Here is a 26,055-nt window from a genome sequence, read left to right as displayed (position 1 = left end):
CTGCCGCCTGGGGGGTGCTCCATAGACCCCCAGCATGGTGGTGGCTATGGCTGGGTGGGAGGAGGCCCAGGGAGGTGGGAGAGGGCCCAGGAAGGAGGGATCACTTTGGGAGGCTGGGTTGAAGACAGGCTTCCTAGGGAAACAGGGAGGCTGCTCCTTACAGAGAGGATGCTCTCACAGGCAGAGAGAATTCAGGGGCAGACTTCATGGCGGGGCCCTGCCAGGGGCTGGAGCCGGGACAAGTCAGGTGCCAGCCATCAGGGACACTGTACTAGGAATCAGTGGGTGTAGAGGCTGTAGGAAGGGACAGGGGTGAGAGCTCCAGGCACCCAGGGGCGGCTGTTCCAGGAGAAGCAGTGTGCTCAGGGGTTGCTTGAGGGGCCATAAGGCTGGAGTGGTGGGAGGGCAATGCTGGTGGGGGGCCCAGGCAGAGGGCAGAGCCAAGCACTGAGGTGGGCATGCCACATGCTGCAGTTGTTAGGCCTTGGCCTCAGATTTGAGTAAAGGGATGGTTGAGCTGCTGGGGGAGGAAGACAATGCTGGGCAAAAAGGTGGGAAAATGGGTCTAAGAGGGCAGGGGGCGATGGGGGCGATGGGGGCCGCTGGCTGAGTCCAGTCTGTAAGGGCTGAGCCTGAGTAGCTCAGAACGGTACAGTGAGGACACAAGGGCCCAGAGGAGTCCTCCCCTCGGTGTGGGCTGAGGGGGCAACTGAATCCGAATTGGGAGGGGGTTAGGACAGTGGCCTGCCAGGTTTGGGGAGTCTGAGGGCCCTCATTTTGGGGAATCCCAGAGTGTCCTGAAGCTGGCCCTCCATGGTGGGGTGACCACCAGCATGACCTTCCCAATGGGCATGCAGATTTCTGTCTAAGACTGAGAAGTTCTCCTTAACTACAGGCGAAACTGCCCCAGCCCTAGGAAAATATTAATAGGCCCCCAGGACTGAGAGTACAGATTTAAACATAAAGTCACTTCCTCCTTTGTGTCCCTAGCTGCCACTCAAGGGAGCTGTGAGCCAGGCTCTAACAGAGGGGAGGTGGTGAGCCCTGCCCCTCACTCCTGCATTGCGTTCACTCCCACCCTCCTTGTCTGTGGTTGGGCATGGGAGCACAGTGTGGGGCTGGGGTGGGACCTCTGAGGCCACGAGTGCGAAGTGGCCAAGTGGCAGCACCCCCATGACCCAGGTGTGCCAGTGGAGCACATTGTTCAGAAGGGCTGAGTGGACCCTGAGACATTGGAGCCCTCGTTGGCCCTTGGTTCTGAGAGCCTCTCAGACTCATCAGGTGCCCCAGACTAGCTGGGTGGTGAGTGGGGCAGTTTTAGTTTTTAGTTGCTGGGGCTGAGTGCCAAATCTTAACTTCACTCCCCCTTTACCAAGCTGTGCCACTGGGCATATGCCTGACTGTCTGACTCTGTCTCCCTGCTGGCAAAACAGGGACATTAAATGCCACTATGCACATTCCTGCCTTCAGGCCTTTGTGGATGTGCCACACCATCTGCTTCCTCTTGCCTCTGGGCTTCTGGAACACTTAGAGTTTGTCCCATGCCAGTTTGTCTCCACTGGTCTTTTCTCGCTGGTCAACCTCACTGTAGTCATCAGGAAGAGTTGTGGACCCCTTGGATTGGCAGCTGTCCAGCAAGCTGACACTGTGCTCCTGCAGGCCTGAGTGGAGGGCAGGGTCTGAGGGCTCCTGGGTACCTGGGCCTCTGTGCTCTCCCCTGTCTCACCCTGTAGCCCAGCACTGGTTCCTGTATTATTCAATGCTATGAAGTAGCCACTGTGTGCCAGGCACTGTGCTTGGTGCTAGGAATGCAGCCACGAAGATCCCTAGTTGTCTAGGAGCCAAGAGGAGCCTCCCTCCCACTCCCCTTACCACCCCTACACCTGGTGCCTCCTGAGTTTCTCACACTTCCATGCTTCATACCAGGGGTAGGGAACACCTGGCCCCACCAAGGCAACCGCAGGTGGGTCTCGAAATTCAATAAATCTAGAAGCTTTTTTCATAGCTAATCTTTAAATTGATAATTTTATGTGGCCCACGAATCATGTTATAAATATCCAAATGGCTCTTGGCAGAAAAAAGGTTTCCACTCCTGCTTTTGCAGCTTCTGGTCCTATCCTAGGATACACTTCAGTCTATTGTTCACCTGAGCTAATACCTACTTGGCCTCCAAGACTCCATTTTGGCATTGCCTCTACCAAGAAGCCTTCTGCAATGCCAAGCTGGGTGAGACGCCCCTCACTCCTCCTGTGCTCCCACATAACTTAGCCCTTTGTGCTGTAACCCTGCCTGTCTACCCCCCCCCCCCCCCCCCCCCCGCACACATACCATGATCCTTAAGGCCAGGGGCCTGTGCTCATTCAGCCCAGTATCCCCACTCCCAGGGCCAGGCACACTATAAGTGCTCTGGCAGCGTTTACTGGATGTGCGAGTCTTCTACAGTCTGAGCGTGTATATTGGGAAAAGGGTGGCCAACACTGGTGGCTTGTCCAGTTTACTCCTCCTGGATCTTAAAACTGGGCCCTTTCTGGTGTCATGTGTCCTAGTTTTTTCTTTCCATGGAGGCATCCAGACAGAGGCTGGGTTTTACAATGGAGAGCACTTCTGGATTTAAAGGCCAGAGAGAGAAAAACTGTATGTAATGCTGAGTTTCCAGTATTTTGGAATCTTCCACAGTCTATTCAGTGAAAAAGCATCTCCTGAATGCTTGGGGAAGTGTCTCTGAGGAGCTTAAATGTCATCCGCCATTCAGTCAGCAGGCTTTTGGTGGCTTGCTGTCCTGAGGCTGTAAGGACAGTGGCAGGCTGAACCGAGATGCTGCTCTCCAAGGCATGAGAGGGTACCGAGGAGGGTGTGGTGAGGGCCTGAGCTGAGCTTCATCTGTGGAACCTGCCAGTTTGCAAGCATGAACTTAGGAAGGACTCTGGAGAGTGGGGAGGGCTTCCTGAAAGAAGGGGCGCTTGGGATAGGCTTGGAAAGATGATGATGATGGTAACAACTTTATGTTTTTTGAGCACTCACTATAGGCCAGATGCTGGGCCAAGCAAATAAATATGTAGTGTTTCACCACCACCACGAGGCAGACGCTGCCACTGTTCCCCTATTACAGAAGAGGCAACTGAGGTACAGAGGTAAATAACTTGCTTAAGGTTGCAGGCTATCTGAGTCTGTAGCTCAAGCTCCTTGGTAAGGGGTTCCAGGTGAGGGGCCAGCCCCAAGGTGGGGAGGGAGGAGACTGTGTATAGGACCACAAGGCTGGGGCTTGGGCCGGGACCAGCACAGTGGAGGGGGTCCCAAACACAGGTGCTGGAAAATGAGGGTGTCAAAGCCACTTGGTGCTCCCACAATGTGGGCAGCTGCCTGATATCCCCAGCTTCTTCCATGGTCTTCAGTGCAGGAGGCCACCTGGCAGTACCATACCTGTGTCCTTTTTATAGATTTTATCCCAGTAGGGATGAGAGGTGTGTCCGTTTTCAGTGACTAGTATTTGCCCTGAGTGCCTCTTGGGTGCTGATCTCCTCAGCTGCTCCTCCCACAGGGACAGCCATCGGACTGTGACACCACCTCCTTGGCTCACTGCTGAGCTCTTCCTGGGGCCCAGGATCTGCTGCCTGGCCTGACTCCATACCACCCACCCTCTGCCAGCCTCCAGAGGATGCCAGCATGATGGGCTGGCCACAGGCTCTGGAGGCACACTACATGGTTTCACATCCTTGCAGTCCCTGGGTGACCCTAGAAAAGTTATTTTACTCCTTTGTGTCTCAGTTTCTTCAACTGTAAAATGGGGACAATCGAAGTCACACCTCATAGGGTGTGAGAATTAAATGAGTGAATCGGTTAAAATCTTCCAGCAGCATCAGGCATGTAGCTTACATTAAGTGGTTGCATTGTTTTTAACATGTTCACTGTTATAATTCTTATGCCAGGTGGTTCCTGCCCACCTATTCTGGGACTCGGTGCTGGGTCATAGATGGCTAAGCTCCAGGCCCTGCTCAGGAGGCACTCTCACACTAGTGATAAGACCTAAGTGTTAACAGTTGTGATGTGAGGAAGCGGGAGGTACTTGGAGTCTGTGAGTAAGCCCAGGGGCATTGTGTCCCATATCTGGCTGACTTCAGGCATTGACCTTTGCCTGAATTTCTGGACTCCTGTCTGGTCATCTCTGCCAGCAGTCCAGGTGTGATCCTGGCAGAGGAGTTTGGATTTGATGGGGTAGAAAAGCAGGGGCTGATGGAGTAACAGAAGACTTAGGTAATACAATCTGTTAATCAACAGGAGACCTGGTTATCTCCAGAGTGGTGCAGTGGCAGTGCTGGGCTTGGGTTAGTGAAAGGTGTGAGACAGGACTGGAGCTAAGTCTCTGAGGGGAGTGAAGCCTTAGGGTTATCTCCAGAGATCATCAGGCAGGCTACCCCTGAGGGCCCTGAGCTCTTCCCATGGAATAGGATGGCCACTAGGTGGGATGTTTTGAAAGGGACCAGATGAGTAGTGGATTAGATCGAGATGGCAAACAAGTTTCCTCTTTGGACCAGTCACCTGGTCTGGCTGCCAAGGCTGCTGCATGAAAAGGGTTCTAAGACTGAGCAGGAAAGAGAACTGTGGTTGATTAGTGATGTCTGCCATGGCTCTGGGAATGGGAGGGGCAGCACCCATGTCACATACTCACTATCTAGATCTAATGATGTTTAAAGTCCTTTACAGCATAAAATAACACACATAGTTGGCTGGGTGGTTAAGTCTTAACGATGAAGTGAGCTGAATGCACTGGTAGCTGTGTGAAAGGTTGAGTGGTGCCGTGACTATGCCAGGTTTGGATTAGCAACGGGGTGAGGCAAAGGGCTGGAGCAAAGGCTTGGGGAAGGGAGAGTGAAGCCCTAAGGGATGCCAGTGGCCTAGACCCTGGCACAGCCTGCAAATCAGCAGCCCTGGGGAAGCTGCCCATTTCTGGGAATTGTGCAGAGGGGAAGGGCAGCTCTTGGAATTCAGAGCCATTTCCTCCACATGGGCTGGGTCGCTCCCCCCACTGAGTCCTCATGCCCCAAGCTGGGCACACCCAGATATCAGAGAGAGGAGATTAGCTTCCCACAGCTGATTCAGCTCAGTGTGAATGGAAGTCCTTCACTTTCCCAAGAACTCCATTAATAGTGAATATATCCCCCTCTTCCAGCCTTATTTACCTAGACAACTTGTATTCAACTGAGGGGGTTCGGGAGAATCTTTAAAATAGTATAGAAATAGAGAAGCAAAAGCAGTAAAAACTAAACCTTCAATAAAGTCGGCAGCATCCTTGGGAGAGGCTCTGAGTTGGCCACTGCCCCAGCTCTGAGATTCTCTGGTCCTATAGTCAGGGGCAGGGAAGCAGCCACAAAGATGAACCCTATAGGTTAGTGAATCACTATGACATCAAAGAAAAGTCCTGGGATGCTGCAAAACTAATTGCCAAAAGAATTCAAAGCAGTGTGGTGTGATGTTCCAAGCATAACCTTTGGTGTCCATCCAAGCCACCACAGATACCCACTAAATGCGGCGGTGTTACTGCTCTGCAGCCTCTCCTGGGCTCCATTTGTTCTGGCCTGGACTGTATGACACTGCTTAGGAAGTGGCGGTGGCTGGGGAGATGAGGTGTATGGTGAGGCCTGGACGCCCATGGACCCCTTGACAATGTCTGCAGCTAAAGCCATTTCTTTCACGTGCCCACTTAGAAAAATGGGCAGTGTTTGGGGTTATTATTTTGGGAAATAAGCTCTGTAGATGCCTTAGAAACTGGGAACCTGGGGAGAAGGGGGCAGATTTGGTAATGTAATGAGGACTGCCATGGTGGGGGTGCTGCTGGGAGCCCACTGCTGTCCTAGGTATTATCTCTGATACAGTTTTGGGTCCCCCGGCAACCCTAGGTTCTCTTTGGGCTGTGGATGGGGCAGGTAAGCGGTCCAAATCATTGACGTCCATCAGATTGGAGGGAGACCAGGGCCCAACTACTTTGCATATCAGTGTAAATAAGCCCTTGCTGGGGAGCCCTCCAGTTTTTTGTTTTTTGTTTTAAAACTGGGACCATACACATTCTTGAGCATCCTGTTCTCCTGTTTTATAAATGGGGAAACTGAGGCTCCTGGAAATTAAGAAACTTGCTTTAGATCATACAAGGAGTCTATATCAGAGACATGAGTGAACTTGAGCTGCCTGGCTGCAGAGTTGAAAGCTGTTACTGACCCTCCTAGTCAGTTCCCTCTAAGAACTGAGGGGGGCTTTGCACAAGACTGCTCCCAGGAGGTTGAGGACCCTACCCCCAAGCACACTTGGAAATTGCTGGTTGAAAAAGTTATTCGGGGGTCATCAGTCTGCCAGCCCCACCTCCTAGGGGTGTGAGCCGCCCTATCAGAAGAACAGGCATCACCTCCCGCTTCTTGGCCCAAGGGAGGACTGGGTGGGAAAAGGCTGCTTTGGGGCAGTATGGAGTCATTGACAGACCCTGAGCCTTCTACGTGTTGGGCCCTGCCTGGCCCTGTGAGAGGCAAGGGAATGAGGAGACATGGCTCTTGTCCTCATGGAGCTTCCAAGCTGCTTGGGGAGGCGAATCTGCCATTCAGGAAACAACTTCGAGTTGTGCCAGATGGTGCTGACCATGGGGAGAGAAAGGAGAAAAGGGCAGATAGCAGCCCGAAAGCTTATTACTTGGCTTATAGATGCTTAGAGTTTTCATATTCACGTTATCAGGATTGTCGAGGCAGCGATAGTGCCTTTTAGAAAGCAGTTCCCAGTGGAAGCGAGGGTTTGGGTTGCCCTTGGGCTGGGAGGGGCTCTCGAGCAGTGGTTGCCATGGGCGCCAGCGCTCACATGCCAAGTGGCTGCTGCTCCGAAAGTTGGTTTCTGTGCGGAGGGGGCTGCCTGGAACCTCAGAGCCATTTCCCATGGAAACAATGTTCTAAATGATGGGTGACGTTCCCACACAGGCCTATTTAATCTGACTGCAGTGGAGCTGAGATGGCAGCAGGGCTTTCTAATGGGGGAGGGGCAGGAGGCTGGGAATGGAGGAGCCATGGAATAGTCAGTCGTCCGTCCGTCCCCCCCCCCCCACACACACAAAACAAGACTAGAGAACAAAGATTTGAGCTCCTTCTCTGAGCTGGGCACATTTCATACATTTTAATTTCATGCTTAGGGCAATTCTGCAAAATATGATTCTCTAACTAACCCTGTCTCACAAATAAGAAACTGAGGCTGTGAATGGGAACATGCCCAAGATCATTCAGCTGGCCAGTAGAAGAGAATCCAGCATAGAAAACTGATGGGGAAACTTTAAGGAGGACCTCAGGTCCACTTATAGCACCCTGCCACCTCAACAGGGCCATCTGTGTTCCCCAACTGGTGAGAACCAACATCCTATTTATTTATTTAAATTTTTATCCCTTAGTTAGTGGTTTAGTAATAAGACTCCACTAAAAAAATAGCATTTAATATGTTCTTCAGTGGAAAAAATTCTGACAAATAGGGCAGCACCAAGAAATTTATTGAGTCATAAAAATTCATGTATTTAGCCTGGCCGGCGTGGCTCAGCGGTTGAGCATTGACCTAGGATCCAGGAGATGGCAGTTCGATTCCCGGTCAGGGCACATGCCCGGGGTTGCGGGCTCGATCCCCAGTCGGGGGCGTGCAGGAGACAACCGATCAATGACTCTCTCATCATTGATGTTTCTCTCTCTCCCTCTCCCTTCCTCTCTCTGAAATCAATAAAGACATTTAAAAAAAAAAAATTCACATATTTGAAGCAAATATATGCTTGAGATGATACAAATATAATTTAATTATTTATATATAAATCTTACTTTGGACTGTGTCACCTGGTTCACAATTTGCCATTAGCAAGTTATTTTAATAAATCATATAGATTTGTGTAAACTTCCTTTAATTATGTTTCCTAAGTATATCATTTTAAGCATTTCTGACGTTGAACAAAGTGAAATTCAGTATGTTTAATGACACTACAATTTTTTTCAAAAATATTTTTCAAACAAAAATATGAGATAGTGATGGGTAAATTAATTACCCTGTCTAAATGTTCTAAATTTATAGTAAAAGTCTATATCTATTATCAGCATTTTAATAATTGGGAAGATAAATAAGCCCTGCTACTACAGGCAGATCTCAAAGATACTACAGCTTCAGTGCCAGACCACTGCAATAAAGTGAGTGTCACAATAAAGTGAGTTGTAATATTTTTGCAGGTGGAGGGCCTTCCTTCCCTTCAATTTGTAAAAAAAAAAAACCCAAAACATCTGTGAAGCACAATAAAACAAGGTATGCCTGGCCCTGGCCGGGTAATTCATTTGGTTAGAGAGTTGTCCCTGTACCACAAGGTTGTGGATTTGATCCCCAGTCAAGGCACATACAAGAAACAACCAATGAATGCAAAAATAACTGGAACAACACATCAATATCTCTCTCTCCCTTCCCCCCCTCTCTAAAATCAATAAATTTTAAAAGACACACAAATAAAACAAGGTATGCCTTTACTAAACTATTTTTTTTATGAAGCAGAACACTAGTCTCTGAATATTTTAACATCCTGATGTTAAAGCTATGACTCACTTATTGTGTATATTGTACCTTTAGACTCTATTCTAATTTTAAAGTTGCTTTAATCATTTTTTTAATTTTTCAATTACAGTTGACATACAATATTATATTCGTTTCAGGTGTACACCCCAGTGATTAGACATTATATAACTTACTAAGTGATCATCCCAATAAATCTCATACCTATCAGACACCATACATAGTTATTAGAATATTATTGACTATGTTCCCTATGCTATACATTACATCCCCATGACTGTTCTGTAACAGCCAATTTGAACTTATTAATTCCTTCACCCAGCCCCTCAGCCCCCCATCTGCCAATCATCAAAATGTTCTCTATCTATGAATCTGCTTCTGTTCTGTTTGTTCATTTATTTTGTTTTTTAGGTTCAATTGTTGATGGATATGTATTTATTGCTATTTTATTGTTCATATTTTTAATCTTTTCTTCTTCCTCTTCCTCCTCGTCTTCTGTTGTTTCTTCTTCTTTTCTGCCCCCTCCTTCCCCCCCTCCTTCCCCTCCTCCTTCCCCTCCTCCTCTCTCTCCTTCTTCAAGACCCTTTAACAGTCCATATAGTACTGGCTTGGTGGTGGTGAACTCCTTCAGCTTTTTCTTGTCTGGGACACTCTGTGTGTGTCCTTCAGTTCTAAATGACAGCTTTGCTGGGTAGAATAACCTTGGTTGTAGGTCCTTGCTTTTCATCACTTTGAATATTTCTTGACATTCTGTTCTGGCCTACAAAGTTTCTGTTGAGAAATAAGCTGACAGTCTTATGGGAGCTCCGTTATAGGTAATTAACTGCTTTTCTCTTGCTGCTTTTAAGACTCTCTCTTTGTCTTTAACCTTTTGCATTTTAACTATAATGTGTGTTGGTGTGGGCCTCTTTGGGTTCCTCTTGTTTGAGACTCTCTGCACTTCCTGGACTTGTATGTCCATTTCCTTCACCAGGTTAGGGAAGTTTTCTGTCATTTTTTCAAATAGGTTTTCAATTTCTCTCTCTCTCCTCCTTCTGGCATACCCATGATGCTAATGTTGATATGCTTGAAATTGTCCCAGAGGCTCCTTACACTATCTTCATTTTTTTTTAATTCTTTTTTCTTTTTGCTGTTCTGATTGGGTATTTTTTGCTTCCTTATATTCCAAATCGCTGATTTGATTCTTGACTTTATCTCTACCATTGATTTCTTGTGGGGGTGAGGTCTCAGAAAAGGAACAGTGGCCTCTGCCAGCACTTTTGTCTGTCAGAAAGCTCCCCGCAGCTCCCCCTCCAGCTCTCTCCCTGATGCCAGACATTTAAGTTCCTTCCCATCTGTCCCTGGTTCCGCTCAAGCTTCTGACCCAGCACTGAAGCTCAGAGGGAGTAAGTCTAAATAAGTTTGTGCTTGAGCCCTTTAAGAGGAATGCCTGGGACTCCAACAGCCCTCTCTCTCACTTAGCCACAAACCTTGCTGGTTTTTACAGCCAGAAATTATGGGGAATTCTCTTCCTGGCAGAGGAACTCTGGGCTAGGGGCCTTACTCCTCGAGGGAGACCTCTGGAGCCAAAATATCCCTCCCGATTTTAAACTGCCACACTTGGGTGTGGGGCCAGCCCATTTCACATCTCTGCTCCTCCTACCAGTCTCCATATGGCTTCTTCTTTTAATCCCTAGTAGTAGGACTCTCATTCAGCAAGATATCAGGCAGCTCTGAATGATGATTGTTCTGTAGTTTAGTTGTAATTTTGATGTGGTTGTGGGAGGATTTAAGTACCCCATTTACCTACACCGCCATCTTGACCAGAAGTCAAGACCCAACATTCTAGAGCCATCTCCAAGGTCCTTTCTAGTTGAGTAGGCTGTGAATATAAGCAGTTTGCTCCCTAACCACTAATCAACTTTTTATCCTGTAGTAACTTTTAAAAAATCCTTCCCACCTTGCTGATGTGGCTCAGTTGGTAGGAGCATAGTCCCATACACTGAAAGGTCTCAGGTTCAATTTCCAGTCAGGACACATATCTAGGTTGTAGGTTCTATCCCCAGCCCCAATCGATGTTTCTCTCTCTCTCTCTCCCTCTCTCGCCATTCCCCTCTCTCTAAAAATCAATGAACATATCCTCTGGTGAGGATTTTTTAAAATTGTCTTTCTCTGTATCACACGAGACCAGCCTATATTGTAAGAGTGTAGTGCATGCCCTTTGGCATTTTGACTGCCCTCCCCATTTACAAAGACATCATTTAGTCAGGGATTATTTGGGGGAGATTGAAGACTGGAAAAACATGCCCATCAGGAGATCTGGTGAGCGCCTTTATGAATTGGGGAGTTTTCTGGACTCATTCTCCCGCCCTGGCAACCCCTTATTTTTTTCTTGGGCTCACAAGTCCTTCCAGAAAGGTCTTATCGGTGTGATTGGTTCAGCCTGGTAGAGGAAGGGAGACAGTCCCAACCCCTGGCTGGGAGAGTTGCCCTTTAGCCCTCTGCATGGTGAGGCCAGTGCTGTGGCTAGTAGGTTGTCTGATGGTTGTTCAGAAATGCCAGGGTTGAGCTTCTAGTTCCTTCAGCAAGCATTTACTCCATGCTGGTGCTGTGCCAGGCTTTGTGCTGCAGACAGGGACCAGCTGCAGCCCCTGCCTTTTGTACATAATAAATGTGTAGAAGATTTTAGGTGTGATGATGGCCTCTGCACTGGCAACTCGGGTCTCGAACCCAGGGTGGAGGCGGTGCCTCTCAGAGGAGTGCGATTCCAGGGCTCAGGCCTGACCTGTAAAGAGCAGTTTACTCTTTCTGGGGCCGCAGGGGTGTGCAGAGCACTCAGTGTGACCACAGGGCACACTGGGAGGACACAAAGCTGGTCGGGGGAGAGAGTAGAGTCTGAGAGACTACAGCACAGGTACTGACCACTGGAGAGGTCAGCAGTGGCAGGCAGTGACAATCTCAAGTATCTAGTGAAGGAGCTCAGACTTGACCCATCAGCTGTGGGCAGCACTAAAGGGTTTTCACCATGAGGGACCCAGTCCAATTTCGGTGTAAATTGCATTCCAGCCCTGCTCCATTGAGTCAGAGTGGGAGGAAACCCTGACTTGGCTCCCCATGGTCTTTCGGGAAACCAACCACCAAGTGCTGGGCACTGTGAAAGAAGGGGGCCCCCATCTGACTGTTTCCTGCTGGCAGCCTTGCAGGACAAGCAGAGGGCAATTTTTAGCAAGTCCCCTGAGATTCTGTTGTGGGTGGTCTGAGCACTGACTCAAAGGTTCAGTTTATATCCTCTGTCATGTTTACTAGCGTATTGCTTATCTTGTTTTATTTGGACAAGAAAATCAAGAGAGACAATTTTCCTTCCTGATACCTTCCCACCCACTTAGTATTTCTTGTCCATGTCCCTGCCAGCAGAAAGTGGAAGGGAGCTTTAAAAACAGCCTCTTTCACAGACAAACACATTCACCCTGGCCTAGCGTCACCACTCACCCCAGGCCAGGAGGGGCAGTGAGGAGCTGACACCACTCCCCCCTCACCAGAGAGGCAAAGGAAATAGGGAGCTGGCTCTCGCCCACCTTTCCCTGTGTCTGTCACCCTCAGACTCCTCTGTGGTCCCTTGGACCACAGGCTCAGGCCTGACCTGTAAAGAGCAGTTGACTCTTTCTGGGGCCGCAGGGGTGTGCAGAGCACTCAGTGTGACCACAGGGCACACTGGGAGGACACAAAGCTGGTCGGGGGAGAGAGTAGAGCTATCTCTGTCATGTGGGAGGCTCAGTTCATTGAAGCCTCAGCTTATCCCCATCTTTGTAGGGAGATGTAGAAACCAGATTCTAGGGCTACAGCTGGCCCCTGGTCCCACTATCCTGCACCAAAGGAGCTTAAATCCCCACTCGAATGAGAGGAAATCACATGTTTTTCAGGTAGCCTGAACATTTTTTGTTGGGAACATTTTAATATTGTTAAGCTTTTCCGGTGTACAAATATAATACATGCTTCTTATAGAAAATTGAAAAATAGAGAAAATGCCCTGAAATGTGCATTAGAGACTGCCACCTGCCAATGCCCTCTCTGCCTGGATGCACATTTGGACATGTAGGTTCACAGATGGGTAACTTCATGGAAGTGCAATCATATGTACTTGCTGTTTTGCAGCCTGTTTTTTTTAATGCACGATATAAACTTTTTCTAGGTAAGGAATATCATCTTTTTAATGCCCTAGTATTCCATTGTGTGGATAACTTTTTCTTTAACTTACCCCTCCCAACATTTACATTATTTTCTTTTTTCCCCCTGGTTCATAACATATTGTACACTTGTCTGCGTACCTCCTTAGAATAAGTGTTCACGTGTGGGTAGAGCTACGAGAGAGGCCATGTCCATTTGAAATGTTGATGTATTTAGTATAGTCTGAGTCCAGTTTGGACAGATTTGCACTTTCACCCTTACTTCCCCACACTGCAGGGAAATCCTAAATGTCAACATCAAGCTTCAGTAACTGCAGATTGTGCAATGACTCTCTCCGGTAGCCCCATGCAAATCAGTGTGGCCACATAACCCGCATTTGTGTCTAACACCCTTTCTGTTGAAATCTAGACTTGGGGACTCTTTGGGAGCTAAAAATAAGTATAAAAAGCCAGTCCTTTAATCTGATAGGTAAGGAAACCATGGCTTACAGAGGTCAGTGGCCTTCCCAGGCAGCAGTGATGCACACAGGACATCCAGTCCAGTGTCACTTACAACTACCTCCTTACACTCTGCTATGAGTCCTTAAGTTTCCCAGTCACACATACGCCATACCTTGCCCCTCCCAGCTTGCACAGTACACTAAGGTAGGATCAAGCTTTCACCCATTCAGCCCGGGGTCAGTTCTCATGCCACGTGGGATTGCCCACCAGGAGGTGGTATAGCTTCTCCCTGGCAGGGCCCACAGTTAGCAGCTTACGTCCTTGGCAACAACCCTCAAATAGTTCTCTAGGTGATTCTCCCCTCGCTCCCACCAGTGATTAACATTTGGGACTGTCAACCTCCTTCTGGAGACCAGGGGCTTCCATCGTTATAACAGGTCCTGGTTTCCCTCCTATTTTTCTGGGTGCTCCTTCCATGCTTCCTGCCTGCCTCTCCTTGTTGTCACTTTGTGACACCATTTCTAAAGGTCACTCTTTACTTCTCCGCTGTTATATCTTCACAATCAGGCCTTATCTGTTAAGGCCCAATTATTCTTTAGCACCCTGACCCCATATTTCCAGCTCCCTCTTCATCACTTTAACTCCAGGTTTCCAATTTTGGCAACTATTGACATTTTGGGATGGACAATTCTTTGTCATGGGGGGCTGCCCTGTGCATTATGAGATGTCCAGCAGCATTTTTGGCTTCTTCTGACTAGATGCCAGTAACTCCCACTTGGTTTTGAGAACCAAAAATATCTCCAGACATTGCAAACATCCCGGGGTGGAGGGGAGAATTGCCCTGGTCAAGAACCATTGCCTTAGCTGGACTCAACATCATCAAAACAAAACTCAGCCCTGCTCCTCCCCTTTCTCATTCCCAAGTAGAAGGGGGTTGACAGGATGCCACGAGATTCTAGCATGACTTTTTGCATAATAAGTCACAAAGACTGAGGGAAAGGAGCCAGGATCACAGAATTCTGAGAGTTGGAAGAGGTCCTGAGACCCTGAGCCAGGTGTGCTAAGCTACTGGGGCCCTCTTTCCTCTAAGCAAAAACAGCCTCAAATGCTTCCCAGCCCTGCAGCCCAGTGGGCCAGGGTTGATGTGAAAGGTGAACCTCCATGCTCTCCCTGCTCAGACCAGCACCTCATGTTTACCTGCACAGGTATAGGGCGAAGTTTAGTTGTGGGAAAGCTTATTTGACATGGCATTTGGCTGTACTTGTTAAAGACCACATGGCATCTAGTAGTGCTATGTCCCCAGATCAGACCTGGCACAGAGCTGGTATTCAGTAAATGGCTGAATAAATCATCTTAACAGTGATTGTCTCTGGGTGGTGGGATCAGGGGTGACATTTTAATTCTTTTGCATTTCTTCATTTTCAAAACTTTCTATAATTGGGAGTGTGGATTACTCTCTAAAAAGGCAAAAAAAAACCACAAAAAAAACCCACCCAACCCCCCCCCCCGCCCCACCCTGTGACTATTTTCCCCTAAATCAGAGAGGAAAAGGTCCCTGCCTCATTCCACCTGTCTTGCCTCCCCAGGTCTGACCCACAGGAAACATGGCAACGAGCGCCGTCCCCAGTGACAACCTACCCACATACAAGCTCGTGGTGGTGGGGGATGGGGGTGTGGGCAAGAGTGCCCTCACCATCCAGTTTTTCCAGAAGATCTTTGTGCCTGACTACGACCCCACCATCGAAGACTCCTACCTGAAACATACAGAGATTGACAATCAATGGGCCATCTTGGACGGTGAGACCTGGCTGGCAGCCCTGAGGCCGCTGGGGCATTATATGCAGAGGGTCAGGGAAAGGTGACGGGCTTCAGTGGGGCATGATGGTTTTCATCAAGTTGCCATTAGGAAACAGTTGGTATTATGAGACAGTTGGTCCAAGGCCATGTATGGTTTCCAGGGTGAATTCTGAACAGCTTTGTGGAAACCCAAATGTGTATTCAACAAAGAAGCAGGGCTAGAGTCATGCCAACTCAGTGATGTCATGTTTGTTATTTCTTGCTGATCAGAAGCTCTGGGTAACATTTACAGATGTCTCTAGCTAATAAAAAAGGGTAAAATAAATTTCTCAACAAGCATGGTTTATTTGGTAAAATGTCCCTTGGAGGGGAAAAACTTGCAATCTGACATTGTGTTTCTAGTTTAGCCTAAATTGGCCTAGATGAGCAGTTCTCAAAGTGTGGTAGCCACGCCACCAGCAGCAGCATCACCAGGGAATTTATCAGAAATGGCAACCCTCAAGCCCTACTGATTCAGAAATTCTGAGGGTGAGGTCCAGCAATCTGTGTTTTAACAAGCTCTCCAGGTAATGCTGTAGTTAAATAACCACTACTCAAGATTCTTCCTGATTATTACTTTATACTCTGAGTCTGTCTCTTAAACAAAGAGCCATTAATCGTAGACTGTCATTCTAGGAGGGAAGCTTTGAAAACCATTGGGATACAAGTTCTCTGCCAGATGTGTGATCTGCAGATATTTTCTCCCACTCTGTGGCTTTTCATTCTCTTTAACAGTGTCTGTCAAAGACCAGATTTAAAATTTTTTATAAAGTCCCATTTATCAGTTTGTTCTTTTATGGATTGTGCTTTTGGTGTACTATCTAAGAAATCGTACCCTAACCCAAGGTCACCAAAGTTTTCTCCTATATTTTCTTCTAGGAGTTTAATGGTTTTAGGTTTATCATCTATCCTGAGCTAATATTTGTATATGGTATGAGATATGGAACAAAGTTCATTTTTTTATATGAATATGCATTTGTTCCAGCACTGTTTGTTGAACGATTGTCCTTTCCAGACTGAATTGCCTTTGTACCTGTGATGAGAATTATTTATCTGCATATTCTGTTTCTTTGATCTCTATGTCTGTTTTAATACAATACCACACTGTCTTGATAACTGTGGCTTTATAAGTCTTGAAATCGGGTGCTGTTAAATCTCCAACTTTGATCTTTTTCAAAGTTGGTTTGGCTACCCTAGATCCTTTGCATTTCCATATGAATTTTAGAATCAGTTAAATTATAAAATTTTAGATTTTGTTTGGGATTGTGTTGAATCTATAGATAAATTTGGGGAAATTGACATCTTAGCAATGTTGAGCTTCCAACCTATGAGCACAGTATCCCTCTCCATCTATTTTTAAGTCTTCTTTAATTCTCCCATTAATTGTTTTGTGGTTTTGAGTGCCTAGGTCTTTTACATATTTTGTCAGATTTATACTTACATCTGTATTATAAATGATATTTTTTATTTAGGTTTTCAATTGTTTGTTCTATATACTAGCAAGTATATAGAAATGCTATAGAATTTTATATATAATTTATAACCTGCAACCTTGCTAAACTCACTTATTCTAGCTTTTTTTGTAGATTCCATTGGATTTTCTGCATAGATGGTCAGGTCTCTGAGTAAAGATAGTTTTACTTCTTTCTAATCTGGATGGCTTTTATTTCCTTTTTTTCTTACCTCATTTCACTAACTAAAGACATACTTGTCTTGATCTTAAAGAGAAAGCTTTCACTGTCTGCATAAAGTCTGATGTTAGCTGTAGGTTTTTTATAGATGCCCTTTATCAGGTTGAGGAAGTTCCTTTCTATTCCTGGATTGCTGAGAGTTTTGATCAGGAATGGATGCTGGATTTTGTCAAATGCTTTTTTCTGTGTCTACTTAGATAATCATATGATTTTTCTTTTTTTGTTTGTTAATACAGCAAATTAATATTGATTGATTTTTCTAATGTCAAACCAACATTGCAACTCTGGGATAAACTTTACTTGGTCATGATGAATTGTCTTTTTATATATTCTTGTCTTTGATTTGCTAAATTTTGTTTAGAATTTTTGCATCTGTGTTCTTGAGAGATATTGGTCTGTAATTGTTTTGTAATGTCAAATAATGCTGGCTTTATTGAATGAATAGGGAAGCATGCCCTCTTCAATTTTCTGGAAGGATCTGAACAAAATTGGGATTATTTCTTCCTTAAATGTTTAGTAGAATTCACCTAAGAAGACAGGAGCAAGGACTTTATTTTATTTACTGCTATATCCTCAGCATCTAAATACTGTGGTAGATGGAGAAAATAAAGCACAGAGATTCACATGGCCAGCAGTGGTTTGAACTCCCCTTTGTCTCATGTACAGTCATCAGTCCTCTACTGCCTCACATAGCTGATCCCTGTGCCTCTGGGAATGGGAGATGAAATAGGGGGAGGGGCAGAAAGGTGTGTGACCTGGATTATCAGGACCAACAGACACTTTTACCTGCCCTTCTTTCTTCTGCCCAAGGTCCTTCAGAGGGCCAAGTGCTCTGGTTCTAATCTGAATCTCAGACAAGAGGTTCATGAGCTTGCTCAGGAAGCCTTCTCTGTGAGAATTACAAACCTGTTTGTTTTATTTCAAGGGAACTCCTTGCCCTTGTCCTCCCAGAATCCAAGAGACAGGAGACAGCTGACCTCAGGGGCCAGCAGCAGGGCTGTCTACTTCCTGTGAGACCCCCCCAGGCTTTGGGGCAAACCTGCTCTGAGTTCTTTCCCATAAGGGTTTGGGACCTTTGTCTCACCTTCCATTGTTAAGGGCCCAGCTCTGGGAACATCTTCTCACTGTCAGGTCCCCACCTCTGCTGTTGGGTTGCATCAGCTACTCCATCTTCCAGATCCCTGGCCCTCTCTTCTGAGCTCTGACTTTGGACTCCACCTCGCCCTGGCTTTCAGCTGTGTGGCTCACTGTACCCCAGTTCTCAGGCTCCATGAATCAGGAAGACCCGAGCCTTAACAGAGTCCTGGAGGGGTAAAATATACATAGCATAAAATTTACCATCTTAGTCATTTTTAAGTGTGTGGGTCTATGGCATCAAGTACATTTTCATTGTTCTGCACCCCACCACCAGCCATCTTTACCACTTTTTTATCTCCCCCAAATGCAACTTGATGCCCATTAAACACTAACTCCCATTCCCCTTTCCCTGGCCCCTGGCAACCATTATTTAACTTTCTGTCACCATGAATTTGACTACTCTAGGTACTTTAAGTAGAATCAAACACTTTTTGTCCTTTTGTGTCTGGCGTATTTCACTTAGCACAGTATCATTAAGGTTCATCCATGTTGTAGCAGATGCCAGAATTTCCTTCCTTTTTAAGACTGAATAATATTCCACTGTATGTATAGACCACGTTTTGTTTATTTATTCATTCAGCAATGAACGCTTGGATTATTTCCACCTTTTGGCTTTTGTGAATAATGCTACTCTGCATGTGGGTGTACGAACACCTACTCCAGTCCCTGCTTTCAGTTGTTTTGTCTTGGAGTCCTGTGTGCCTATTTTTTTGTTGTTAGGTTGGTGCTGGGAGGCACCTGAGCTCTGTGGTTTCAGCCCCTCACTTTACACCAAGGCACTGCAGTGCAGATGGAGAAGGGACTTGCTTACTGTCAGACCTAGCTAGAAACAGAGCTGAGCCTAGGGGCTGTTGACTCTGCTAAGCATACCCCCCACCCTGTCATGCTGGCTCCTAACCTGGCCCAGGTCTCAGGCCTGCAGGGTAGGATGTTGCTCAGATCCTTTGCCCACTTATAGTAAGGGCAGGTATTTCTGGGCCTTCACACTTATATGGCCCCCCAGCCCCACCGTTTGCCCAGCCAGCCTCTGGAACATTGCATCTTTCTTCCATTGACAGAAAACAGCAGTGGGCCCAGAGTCTCCTGACACCCATCCCACCTTGGGCCCAGCTCTATAGCCACTCTGTCCCCTATATCCACTGCAGGGGCTCAGTCTTTGCAAAGAGCAAAAGCCCTGGCTCTTCTCCTGTACCCTCAGAAGCTGGGATGTTTCCACTCTGGCTTCTGCCCAAACCTCAGACACAAGTGCTGTTGTCTTGGAGGGGTCTGGACCTGGCTTTTTCCCGAACACTAGAATTCACATTCTTTCTGGGGAGAGAAAGGGGAGGAGGACATTGGAAGGGCAGTGAGAGGAAAATGAACATTCATTGAGAGCTTGTCTGAGCTAGGGTTTTTACATGGTGGGCCCTATGCTTGGCAGCCCTCAGGTCACCTTCAGAGCAGACACTTCTCTGTGGCTCCAACTAAGAGCGGGGCATAGGCAGAGCTGGCCAGTGCTTCCACCGATCCTCCCTTTTCCTGCTTCTAGGGATGTGGGAAGAATTTTCCTCTTTTCTGCTGGCCTGAGATCATGAAACCCCGCCGCTCAGGCCCCTGCCTGATGCTTTATCCTGGTTCCATCAGCCATCACTATTTGAATGCTTTCTAGGAACGAGGAGCTCACTGATCTCCAAGGTGCCTGGGGCAGTGCTTGCTGGTAGAAAGCCCTTCCTTACATTGTGGCCAGATCTGCCTCCCAAGCCGCCTTTCTCTGTTCTCCTTCAGCCCTCAAGCAATGTTAGCAGTTATTGCTGATCAGACTTTTCTTGAAGGCCAGACCCAGTGCTAAGGGCTTTACAAATATTATCTTATTTCAACCTTCTAACGGTTCTGCTAAATTGGAGTGTACACTTTGCAGGTGAGCACAGCTGCTCTTCAGCCAACATAACCAGTACTACTGTACCAGTGGATAAAATGGTGATATACTTCTGTACCACTGGAAAATTGCTGCCACCACTGCTGCCCTGTGTCCCAGAGGGTCCTAGGGCCTGTCCAGGAGCACTCTGATTGGTCAGGTCCCTACAGGTGAGGGAAGTAAGACTCAGAGAGGGGAAGTAACATGTCTAAGGTCACACAGCTGATTAGAGCCCCATTTCCTCTGACCCCAAAGCCAAGGATCTTAGTCTTGCTCTGTGCTTATGTTCACCCCACTAAGCAGCCTGGGAGCTGAGGGACTCACCATTAGCCAGTGACCTAGAGTAAGTTCAGCAAGGCTGAGTGGTGATGTGAGTACAACACACGCCCTTCCCCTTCAAATCACAGCACAGCCTGGGGTCATTCCAAGTTTATCAGCACCCTGCACCCCAGGTGGTTTTCCTCTTACTCACAGTGCTGACAGTCAGGTCCTGTACTCCTGCAGTTAATCTGGACTTTGCCCTAACTTCAGAATATCATGGTGATAGCCATTAGGAGTCATGTGACCAGTTTGGACTGAGACCTTACATGTCTTACATGTCTGCCCTTGCATCGGATGATGCCACCAGCTCCAGGCCCCAGTGCTGGCTCCCCAGTTAAAGACAGGCAGGTGCCAGGAACTCAGCAAAACTTGGGCCCAGACAGCCTTGGGTTCAAATCCTGCCTCTTTTGCTCACTAGCAGTATGAACCTGATCTGGTCATTAACCTTGCCCTGCCTCAGTTTCCTCACTTGTAAGATGCTAGTCTCCCAGAGTGGTCATGTCATGTGGTGGAAATGGGATTGTAGGTCAACACTTTGCCTCTCTGTTCCTCTCTACATGCCCCTCTTCCATCCACCCAGGCTGCCATCTGTCCCTGCATGTTCCTGAGCTCCTGGTTACACAGCTGAGACCCCCCCTACTGCCCTTTCCCCTCTTTCTTCCCTTCCATCTCTGAGAGTGACATGGAGGGTGTCCCAGGCTCCTCTAAGAATCCCCCAAGGCCATGGTCCATCTCCCTGAAAGAATGTGCACCCACACATGGGATTTGTCTATCACTCAGGATTCATGGGCCTTGTGAAACATATCTCAAGGCCCCCTCACCTCACTGCCCAGCTGCATCCTCAGGGACAGGTGGCCAACACTATTCCCTTGATATCCTCTGAAGTCATGTGTTGGCAGGTTGGGGCCACTGCCAGAGGAATCTTCCCCTAGCACCAGGGAGCCAGCCACACCTGCCATAGGATTTTAGCTCCCGCCTTTCGAGCCTCCCAAGTGGCTTAGCTTTCTGTGCCCTGCCAGCACTTTGGAGAAGAAAGCAGCTCTTTTTCTGGGAACAGTGCATGGTCGATGCAGCCAGCCCTCCCGCCTGGCACCCCGCCTACTCCATACACGCCCTTACCCAGAAAGGGGAGCGCAAGTTATAGTGATAAAGAGTCCTCATCACTTTCAGTGCTCAGCTAGGTGGCATTATTTTATTGAAGTCTTTTCCCAGGAAGGGCACAGGCCTCCCCACCTGAATCCCTGTAAAATGGACACAACCCCTCTGTCTCCCACAGAGGGCCTGTGGATTAGAGGCTAAACCATGGCAGGCATGGTCCTTGGAGGCATATTTTCTGTAGAAATGATCGTCTCTATTGTACTTCACCCTGAATAGTACTTTATAGAAGTTAGTGTCCGGTGGTATCCCTTAAAGTTGGTGTGGGCTGCTTGAACACAATAACTGCTTTGGTTTAGCATGCATGTGAGTTGTCCAGTCAGCCTGCAGGTCATTTTGAGCTCTCATTGGATGCTAAAGCTTTTGGGGGACCCACCCTTTGGGGCTCCACCCCATGGTAGGGAGCTGAGCCTGGCCTGGAGGCACAGACATGGAAGATCTGACAGCACACACAATGGAAGGCTTCAGAGAGAGGCCAGAGGCTGGGCCCTCCAGAGGAGAGGCAGACTGTGGCCGGTTAGATGGCAGTTGGGAGAGCCCGTGGAGAGGGCCCTCTTGTTGGAGGTCATGCTTGGGCAACGGCTTGGAATCAGGAGACAGCCTGGCTGGTTCTGGGTGGCCACACCCACACCCTTTGGTTGGAGAAAAAAGACTGGACCAGCTGGGCCAGCTGGGTCTTGGGGACGTCAGAATGGCCCCCTTCCTAGCGTCTGGCCGTGAGCAGATTCCTTTAACTCCCTGGGCCTCAGTTTCCTCATCTGAACTGGGGGCCAGTAATACCTTCTGTCCGAGGCCATGAGGAAGACTGAGAGGCGTGTGTGTGTATAAAGTTGCTGGCACCATGCTTGCCGCCAGCGGGAACACGGTGGGTGAATCTACTTATAGTCAAAGAGGTCGGACTGTACCCTGGGCTGCAGGCCAAAGTCAGATACCCCTGACCCCATGTCAGGGTTTGCCTCCCTCTAGAGCCCTGGAGAAGGAGGCGGGGAGGAGGAAAGGGAGGGAGAAAGAGAAGGACAGGGGAGAGAGGGAGGGGGCGGGGGAGGAGGGCTCAGCAGGGACTCAGGCTGGTGACCCCTACTTGCTTGTTTGGCAGCCACACCAGCCTGTGGGGCTTGGCATCTGAAATCTACATGATCCAAGAGCAGCCCCAGGGTTTCCATTTAAATCTTCCTCAGCAGCACTGCTGCCCCAGCGACCTTTAGGTGGGAGGACTGGGGCAGGCCCGACAGGTACACGGCGCTAACCCTCTGTCCCCAGAATCTCTGGCTGGCTCCCTCTCCCTCTCCCTCTCCCTCTCCCTCTCCCTCTCCCTCTCCCTCTCCCTCTCCCTCTCCCTCTCCCTCTCCCTCTCCCTCTCCCTCTCCCTCTCCCTCTCCCTCTCCCTCTCCCTCTCCCTCTCCCTCTCCCTCTCCCTCTCCCTCTCCCTCTCCCTCTCCCTCTCCCTCTCCCTCTCCCTCTCCCTCTCCCTCTCCCTCTCCCTCTCCCTCTCCCTCTCCCTCTCCCTCTCCCTCTCCCTCTCCCTCTCCCTCTCCCTCTCCCTCTCTCCCTCTCCCTCTCCCACACACACGCGTGCGCACAGAGGCAGAACACCTTCTCCCACACACAGTGACTAATACTTTCTGTCTCGGAAGTCCTCCTGCCTTCATGACAGCAGGCAGCGGGAATGCAGGCAGAATCATAATTTCTTAAAAGCCTAGTTGTTCACTGTTTTCAGCCTCCCCCAGGAAGCCTTGGAGGCAGAGCTGCTGACAAGGGGCCTATGACCAGGCACTTCCAGGTGTATGTGTATGGAGGGGACAAGGGATGGGACCACACCCCAGACCAGGCCCAGCTCAGCCCCCACCTCCCCCTCCCTTGTTGCACCTGCCCTCCTGGGGCCTAAGCTTTGGAATTTCCAAGGTGCCCTCAACTCTCCTCTCTCCCCTCATCTTTCACAACCATTCCCTATGTTTTGTGTCCTTGGTGTGCCCCATTCATTCTTTTCTCTCCACCTCAAATTCACCTGCCTGCACTTATGTTCTGGTTGCTTCTGTCCAGCTCCCTCCTCCACTTCCTCTCAGGTCTCCCTGCCTGCATGGCTGTCCCTCTTTGGCTGCCAAATTCTGACTACATCTCTCTACTTTCTATATCTTCAATAGCTCCCCATTACCCACAGAGTCCAAACATATTAGTTTAGGACCCAAGGTCCCCAGCCTCTGGTCTCGCTGTCTCCTCTTTCTACCTCCTGTCCCCCTCACAAACCCTTTACCCCAGCATCCAGCTTCCTCACTGCTCTCTCTTTTCCAGCCTCCAGGCCCTTGCTCATGCTGTTTCTCTGCCTGGAAGACCTTTCCCCAGGCCCCATCTTTTCATGTCAAATTCTGTTTGTCCTTCAAGGGCAGGATTAAATGTCTCTTCTTTGCTGAAATCTTCCATTATCTTTCCAAGGTGAAGAGACTGCCGCCCTTCCCTAGCTTTTCCGCAGGATGTATCACTTTCTGTTTCATATTATTGGCTTCTAAGTACCTTAAGAGCCAGATGCATCTTAGTCTTTAACCACCCGAAGTGCCACATAGAGTGGTTGGCCCAGAGCAGGTACTTGGAAAACAATTGACAAATGGATGGCTGAATATACCTCTTAGGGTCCCACATGCAGGTTGCTCCTATCCCCCAGAGTGGGCGGGCCTGGCGGTCACCCCACACCCACATGCTGTCCCCATCCAGTTGGTTAGGATTATGCTGGGCTCTTACAATGAGTTAGAAAGTTCCTCTATTTTCTGTGCTCTGGAACAATTTGTAGATTACAAGAATAGCTTTGTGCCATTCGTGGGGTAGGTTTTATCTCATCAATTTCATTGATAATTATTGGCCTATTCAGGTTTTATAATTTTGCTCATTTATATTTTCTTACATCATCCATTTCATCGAGAACTGAGAATGTATTGCTATAAACCTGCATATAGTTTTCTCTCTAATTAAATATATATCTATATTCATAGTCATAGGCCTTTTCTCATTCCAAATGCTTATTTGTCTTTTCATTTTTTCTCTGGTAAAAGTCAGTAAAGGTTTTTAAATTTTTATTGATCTTTTCAAAGAATCAGCTTTTTATTTGTAAATATCAATACTTTTTCCTTTCTCCCATTTTCTTAATTTATACTTTTAGTACTGATTTCTTCTTCCTTTTGTTTTGATTTACTTTTTCTTTTCTAGCCTCTTGATTTAAATGCTTACTTAATTTTCAGTCTTTCTGGTTTTCAACAGTGGGTTTAAAGCTATATTTTTCCTCTGAGTATCACTTTGGCCTCACACAAGAGGCTTTATTACTGTTCATTGTTGTTCAGTTCTAAACTGTCTGTAACTTCTGATTTGCTTTTCCCTTTAACTGGAGAGTTACAGAGGAAAGGAGGCTCAGAGTCAGGTAACCTACCCAAGAATCCGTTTGGAAGGGCCATGGTAGGGACCGAGCCTAGGCCTGGGCACCTGTCCAAGGGACTTCGAAGTAGAGCAGATCACAGACTTCCTGAGGCCTTTGTATATACTGAGAACTAAGGCCCAGGGAGCACCATGGGTTGGGATCAGTGGGGCCACAAATAAGCCACCTCACATGGAGGTGTCTGAGGCCCTGCCAGGACCCTCACAGCACAGCCCAGGGACCTGTGTAGCTCTCATGGGGATGGTTTGTATTGAGCCACCTCGGGGACAGCAGCAGCATGGGGATCTGCAGGCCGTGGGGGGCTCCAGGGTGGCTGGTGACAACCACCCCATCCCACCCCAGTTCTGGACACAGCCGGGCAGGAGGAGTTCAGTGCCATGCGGGAGCAGTACATGCGCACGGGGGACGGCTTCCTCATCGTCTACTCTGTCACGGACAAGGCCAGCTTCGAGCATGTGGACCGCTTCCACCAGCTCATCCTGCGTGTCAAGGACAGGTGAGCACAGCGGGCCAGGTCCCAGCTCCTGGCTCAGGCAGCCTCTGCGGAATTCAGACCTTGGGCCCCCTGACTCCTACCCTAGTTCATGCTGCGATCAAACTGCTTCCAAGGCGCCGAGGGGTCACCTCCCTCCCATCTCCTAAACTGCCCCCACCAATGAATCAAGGAGTCCTAAGTAACATCTCTGTTCTTCAGCTCCAATTTAACCAATTTTTTGTTATAAAGAAAAAGTGAATTTTTTTCCCCCAGCATACATTGTAATTGGTTAAATTGCATTTGAATGTGAGCTCCCAATTGAAGTCTCTTTTTTCCCCTTAGCATTATATGGAGTAGTTAGATCATTTGGAGTTTGTTTTAAGCCTGAATAGTCCCCCCCCTTTAATTGTAACTTAAAGAGGCAATGTAAAGACAGTAAAAGGGCAAACTTTGAGCAAATCTCAGTAAGTCCCCAAAATTCAGCTAACACTATCCCGAAGGCAAAATGTTAATAACTTTACAAGGTAAAGGGATATACAATTCTCTCTCCCTCTCTCTGTCTCCCCAGCCCCTCTGTCTCACACTCTTACACACTCACACACACACTCACATGCACAGCTCTAAAAGAGAAATGTGGCCTGGCCAGGTGTGGCTTCAGTAGTTGAGCATTGACCTAGGATCTAGGAGATCATGGTTCGATTCCCCGTCAGGGCACATGCCCGGGTTGGGGGCTCGATCCCCAGTACGGGGCATGCAGGAGGCAGCCGATCAGTGACTCATCATTGATGTTTCTCTCTCTCTCTCTCTCCCTCCCCATTCCTCTCTCTGAAATCAATAAAGATATATTTTTTTAAATAAATAAATAGAAGAGAAATGTGGGTTAAGCCCCTGACTACAGGAATCTCAAAAGAGCAAGCATAAATGACTCAGATGTGGGAAAATTCTCAACCTTCTAGCTAACCAAAGAAGTG

General features: G+C 48.0%; 1 protein-coding gene across 4 annotated transcripts in view; it reads left to right on the top strand.

The window, feature by feature from the left end:
* The window catches only part of MRAS (muscle RAS oncogene homolog), a 46,817-nt gene that overhangs the window by 13,864 nt on the left and 6,898 nt on the right, over positions 1-26,055 (top strand). For 3 of the 4 annotated variants that reach the window (XM_081159817.1, XM_081159816.1, XM_081159818.1), the window contains exons 2-3: positions 14,744-14,954; positions 24,952-25,105. In XM_081159817.1, coding sequence (XP_081015943.1) covers positions 14,762-14,954; positions 24,952-25,105 — 347 coding nt within the window. In that variant the 5' untranslated portion in view covers positions 14,744-14,761. The remainder of the gene's footprint in view (positions 1-14,743; positions 14,955-24,951; positions 25,106-26,055) is intronic. The other variant, XM_081159819.1, reaches the window with a different exon arrangement.

Source organism: Miniopterus schreibersii, assembly GCF_964146895.1.
Source record: "Miniopterus schreibersii genome assembly, chromosome: 15".
NCBI lineage: Eukaryota > Metazoa > Chordata > Mammalia > Chiroptera > Miniopteridae > Miniopterus > Miniopterus schreibersii.
The sequence above is the reverse complement of the archived record's forward strand: the minus strand, read 5'-3'. Positions and strand labels throughout refer to the sequence as shown.